A 6,124-nucleotide genomic window follows, 5' to 3' on the forward strand; every position below is an offset into this window, starting at 1 on the left:
GCTGAGCAAGGGATTGCTCTTCATCATTTAGGTCAAGGTATCACAGAGAATCCCAACAGGCTGCACTTCATTGACGCAATGATTCATTTAAAAGAGTCCCCTCTGATCTGAGTGCCTCAAACTGCCTTAGTATTATCCAAAGGACCTTTGTGTTGCACTGGGTTGATTCAGTTCAGACTGAAATTTCATTACAAAGAGTCAAAGTTACAGCAAGGAAAACAAAGAATCTCAGGAAAAAACAATTAGTGGTGCATGCTGCTTTCTGGGTAGCTGGAAGGGAGCACTGGAAAATGCAAAGGCAGCATGCAACTAAAAATGGCATTTGACCTTTGTTATATTTTCATTAGATTTTCTTCTGTGTCAGGAAAAAATCTGCCAGGCATACTGTTGCAGCAAAAGGCATTCATTCCTTCAAAATATGCTGTTAATAAAGTCTGGTATTTTAAATAAATTCCCTGAACTGATCCTACCAAATAGAGGAAGCCTGCCTAAGACAATTTGTAGCCTCATTCTTCTCCCTTGATCTCTTGTGGTCTAGGCCATGCTATTAAAGGGCTGTGCTACACAGTTCAAGGCAGAACTCAATGTTGTCAGACACCAAGCTGGTTTTAGAGCTTCTGAGTCAGATTACCCTTCTCTGAAAGTCCTGCCTCGATGGCTAAACGCCATCTTTGCTTGTAGTGCTACCTGCACAGGCCCCATTTTGTGATTAATAAATGCAAACAGCTTCACATGTGTGCAGCGAATCAGTCAGCAGATTTGACTGATTAATTTTCATTCTAAGCAAAATCCGGTAGTTTGTTGACTTAATTTTATTTGTATTCATTACGAAAAGAAAGCTCCTCCTGGTGATTTTCTTGGCTGCAGAGAGGACCACCATTAGGAAGTCACTGAATGTGGCGGTTAATGCTGACCTAGCTGTGAGCAATGAGAATGACAGTGCATTTGAAAGCACAGTGTCATGGCAGAGCCTTCCTATCAACACCTAGTGTCATTAGATCCAAACAGGACTGCAGCATGCCTTCTCAATACTCTGCATTATGTTATAATACAGACTTTTTCTCAGCTCTCAAAGATCTGTAACTTCCTCCCTGCTCTCAGCTGTGAGAAATTCCCACAGGCAGCGTAGTTGTGGGAGGCTGAGGCCCTTAAGAAAACTGAGCACAGCCTGTTACTGAGCTGGATATAACCTGGTGCAGGTGAGAACGGTTCTATTTTCCCCTCTATGTACCTAAACCATGCTCAGGCATACTCTGAGCAGAAATACTGCAGAGATGGATCTTCCAGTCTTTACTCAGGGAAACTTTCAAGGCTGTCACTTGGCCTTTGCCTGGATTGAGTATTAGGAGGTCTTCTCTGTGCATTCATGTCGTGGCATGGCAGTCACTAGCCGTGTAGAATTACAGAGGCCTTCTCGCCACCCTCATGCCAAGGCTCACAGCTGCTCTACATGGCAGCTGCCCTTCTGTCAGTGACAGACAAGACCAGCCCTCATGCACTTGTTGCCCTTGCAGCAGCAGAGGCCAATCGTTTTGGGAGGTGGGAGAGGAATACCTGACCTCTGGGTAGCACTGACTGCAAAGAGAACAGTCTGTAAGGCCAGATGCATGAGAGCAAGGGGTAGCTCTGGGGCTGGGATGCTGGACACCTCTCACCACTCTACTAATGAATTGCAGAAGCACCAAGGAAAAGGTCCAGTCACAGCACAGACATTGCCAGGGAAAGCAGAGAGGGCCCCGGTCCCCACAGCCCACGAATGGGAGAGGGAGTTGCTTACATCGGGCTCAGTGGGCATCTCAGCTCATTTTTATTCAACTATTGACCCAAATTTCAAAGTTATTGAAATTACCACTTTATAAGCTAGTTTCTTCCTTTGCAAAAAAAAAAAAGCCATTACAATTTAGTAAGAATAGAAGTTGTCCATATCTTTACAGAATATTACAAAACATGGCCTGTGCAGTTGAGACTTTACATGTGGTGCTTCACTGATTGCTTTAATCTCTTAGCAAAACACTCTTTAGCCCGCTATTAGTACTTTATATTCATTTGACTTTATGAAGTTCTGTTAACGTGTCTATAGTGGCTACCTGTGTGTACATATTATCAGACAAGTCCTCCTACCAGTGCTATGTAACCTACAGTTTCAAAGCCTGGGGTCAGTCAGAGATCAGCACCAATAGATACAGGTCTTTTGCATCAGCGCCCAGGAGCAGTCTCACTTTGTGTTTGTGGTATGAATGACAAGATGGGGACATATGATAAAAGGAGAAAACGTTACAGATGAGTGAGTCTCTCCTCTTTGGGCACCTGCTGGGTACAGCAGTGACATGAATTAGAGAGTTTGTTTCAAAACAACCACATTTGCTACAGAAGGCACAGGAATCTCTACAAATCAGGCCTGGTGTGTCCCCAGCAGGGACAGCTGTCTCTGTCAGGGTTAGGGCTGACTGGAGGCATAATCTCACAGCATGACAGTACTCAACAGGCACAGACTACAGCTTTCTGGATTTCCTGCCTCTGCTCTACTTGCAGCTGGCACCACAGATATGTCAGGTGCCTGAACACTTGTGTCAAAAGAACGTCGATAGCTTTGTTTTTGATGTTTAGGTTGTGTTTTAAGTCTTAAACAGTCCCCAGCTTGTTTCTTCTTCATGAATAATAAGTACAGAGCTTCCAAGCTTACTTGCTGATGAGTGACTTAAAGAAATATCTTTGGGAAAAAGACCCCCATGTCTGAACCTTCCCAGTGACAAAGGCTTGATCTATGCATGCACAGTTAATAGTAGATAAATCTGAAGTTACACTGTGCATTTTTTTTTGTTTTGTTTTGATGCTTTCTGATTGCACACTTGCAGTCTGTCTGCTCCAGAGTGCTGAGAGTCATGCACTGTACTGCTGTATCACTTCCCTCTCTAGAAATAGGGAAAATCACATCCCTTTAAGATGAGTGACTTGTGGCTGCATTTAACTCATTCACACACATTTCCAGGGGCTGATGCAGCCATTGTGATGATAAAGAAATAACAGGGCACACATGCACAGGGCATAGCAGATGGGGGACTCATTTTGATCCCTGCACATTGCTCACGTTGATGTTGTGATGGCAGCATGCAGCCTTCCTCCACAGCTGTAACAACCACCCACAAGTGTTCCTGGTCTTTTGCTATTTAGTTACAGTTCTAATCAGTTTTATCTATTTTCCTAATAGTTTTATCTATTACCACTGACTTTGCCATTGAGGTACAGATTTGGGTGTAGGGGAAGAATGGCAAATCCAGAAGATGTGGCCAAAAACTGCCAGGGAGAGGGAGCTGTGGAAGCTCCTCAGGACCCTCACTATAAGACAGGAGCTGGCAGGGGCCAAGGCAGTGTCCCAGGGGCTGCCTGGCTGGAGGGAAGCAGCTGCCCAGCAGATATGACAGGAAGAGAGTATAACTCCTCCTGTGGTAGGACAAGGAATCAACTGGGAATTGAAGAATTAGTCCTCTGTCCGTGAGAGAGACAGGCAAAAAAAAAAAAGAAGAAAAAGAAAAGGAAGGCTGCCTGGGGAATACCCACAGGATAGGAAAAATGAATGGGACTAGTAGCCAAAAGTGAGTCTTCATAGTGATTAGAACAGCCACATTCATGTTAAGTGGGTAAAATGCTAACCAACAATACAAGTTGGATAAGCAATGCTGGGAACAACTAAATAAAAGTATGGTTTAGATCATAACTTGTCCTTTCACACATTAGGAAAACAGCAGAATGCTAAAATAAAGTTGTAAGTGAAACAAGGTAGTATTAAAAAAAATTAAGCCTCAGTAAACCCAGTAACTTCTTGCAGAATGAGGAGAGTGTTTCTTTGGAAGCTTCACTTGAGAAAATCCCGGCAAACCATGCAAGAAGAAAATTAAATTCCCTATGTCTCTTTCTACCTATTTTATTCCATCTCTTTTTTTTGTTATTGTTTCATTCCAGTTTATTGTATTTTAGTCATTATATTCACATTCTCCAAGCTTTCACAGCCCTAGCTAGTTATCTTCCAGGAGAGCTCTAAGGAAATATATCTCCAGTTTATTCTGCCTGCCTGCCTTCCCCAACACACATTTTTGAGCTTGCAAAAATGTAAGCTCAGGGTGGTTACTTCAATGTATAGAAAAAGGCACTCAGCAAACATATTACTTACATGTGGTCTTTTCCATTCGAACTTGACAGGGCTTTTCTGGCTATAGAAGAGGGAGGACTCATTTGGTGGGAAATCAGGATCTTCATAGAGAATGTTCTTCTCCAGGCACTTCTTGTGAAGCTCTTCATAGGTCTTCTCCTTTACACTGATAATGGGCTGGTTGCGACTTATAATGGCAGAATAAATCCCCCCTGTGCCCCCACCTGCCCCTTCAGTTGTAGTGCTAATAGTAGGGCTGGGAACTGACCCAGCAGCTGTTTGCTGAGCCACCGCTGCATTTATGGCGGACGGCATGGGAATCAGGCATAAAGCAAATGTTGAAAGAAAGCAAGATCTTGCAAACTGGAAGGAAATTTCAGAAAAGAGGAAGTTGCTATGTAAACCGTCTTATCAATCTGTTGAAAGTCTTCTAGTCAAATGTGCAAGCCAGAAAATTCCATGTGGTTTTTCATCCTCTTAATGGACAGTAGTTTGTCATAAGAAACTGGGATTTATTCCTTGATGTGGGACAAGATGATCTGTTGGCTAAGTCCTGTGTCTGACTTGTAGTATCTACAGCATGCCTGTGTGCCTGCCCTGTGCGTGTAAGTGTCCAGAAGAGACAAGCTTTAACCCGTGAAATCTAAAAATAACTACAGGCAAAGAGAGGGAAAATGAGAGGGAGGGGGTTAGTGAGATGGTGTCAAACTTCTGTGCAGCTTGTGCTGAGGCCAAGCAAGTTCCTGGGACAGGTTTTGTGTGTGGGCCGACTCCTGGTGGAAGCAGTTCATATTTTTCTTAACTAGATAACAGTGAAACTGGAAGCTACACACCTGCTGGCTTTGGAACATTATTTATAAGGTACTGCCAGGCAATAATCTCATCCTGCCACTCGTAAAGGAATTGTTGTACTCTACTTGTTTCTACCCTTTGCTGAGGAAAAGATATAGACAAATATTTACTATTAGAGAGGATTATCTAAAGACACACTCCTAATGGTGAAAAAGGTGGTAATTTGATGCTACTGAGGTCAGGTCAATACCTGCCCGCTGGGTTTGGTTCCTCTAGAGAGCAGCTTGGCAGCACTAAAACTCACCTGATAATAGCTACCTCTCATATAAAAGGCATCTTTTTGTGTAAGGGCAGAAAAGTTTATAAAGGGTCTAGTGTGGAAACTGGGCTGTTCTCTGTGTGTTATGATATACCAAAGTTACAGGAGCCATCTGACTCTGCAATGCAAGTAGTATGATGCAAGGGCCTTTCACTGCACAGCTTCAGCAAAGATGCTCATTTTGCAGCCTGTGCATATGTTCTTTCTTTCATATTCTCCCTTTCTGACCAATGTAACAGTACCTCTGTTTATTCTCATATACAGAGCTCTGTTTCCAGAAGAATTGTCAGTGGGAGAGGTCTGACATTTGACAAACTCCTTGTGGGCTGCTGGGGAGGATAAAGTGAATGATTAGCAGTGGGTTTTGTTTGGTTTTTTTTCTGTTGGGATGGTCAGCAAGTGTCAGGGTATGACCTGCTGCTACTGCTATAGCTAACAGTTCAGACAGCGACTGCATGTGGAATGGCAGGTGGACATGCACTTCTCAATTCTAAGCCAATGTCGCTCTTTAGGTATGTTCAGGAGTTACACCTGTTCAAAATACAATTTCTCCTTTTCTTATTTGTTACAGGACAGGCGGTTTTGTTATGGAGTCCTTTTTTTTGTAAGAAATAGTAGTTTCTTACAGAACAAAAATGAACTAATCTTTAATGAACTAATCTATGATGTTAATATTGCTAGTTAATTTTAATGAAGTTTTCTCTCCAGTTGTTTTCACTACTTTATTTCAATTATTTCTTTTGTAAATATATACTAAAAATTTATTTCTTCAATTATGGCATAAATACATGGATAAGTACGTGAGTTACTACGAATAGCAATGTAAATCATATTCTTTGACATTTATTTCCTCAGATTTAAAGACA

General features: G+C 42.4%; 1 protein-coding gene across 2 annotated transcripts in view; it reads right to left on the reverse strand.

Moving 5' to 3' along the window:
• CAPN3 (calpain 3) overlaps positions 1-4,765 on the reverse strand; it is a 28,748-nt gene extending 23,983 nt beyond the window's left edge. Inside the window, exon 1 of one of the 2 annotated variants that reach the window (XM_027641816.1) lies at positions 4,169-4,765. In XM_027641816.1, the coding sequence (XP_027497617.1) occupies positions 4,169-4,462 (294 nt within the window). In that variant the 5' untranslated portion in view covers positions 4,463-4,765. The remainder of the gene's footprint in view (positions 1-4,168) is intronic. The other variant, XM_027641817.1, reaches the window with a different exon arrangement.
• Between the last annotated feature and the right edge of the window lie 1,359 nt (positions 4,766-6,124).

This window comes from Corapipo altera, unplaced genomic scaffold (genome assembly GCF_003945725.1).
Source record: "Corapipo altera isolate COAL_440 unplaced genomic scaffold, ASM394572v1 23b, whole genome shotgun sequence".
Classification (NCBI taxonomy): Eukaryota; Metazoa; Chordata; class Aves; order Passeriformes; family Pipridae; genus Corapipo; species Corapipo altera.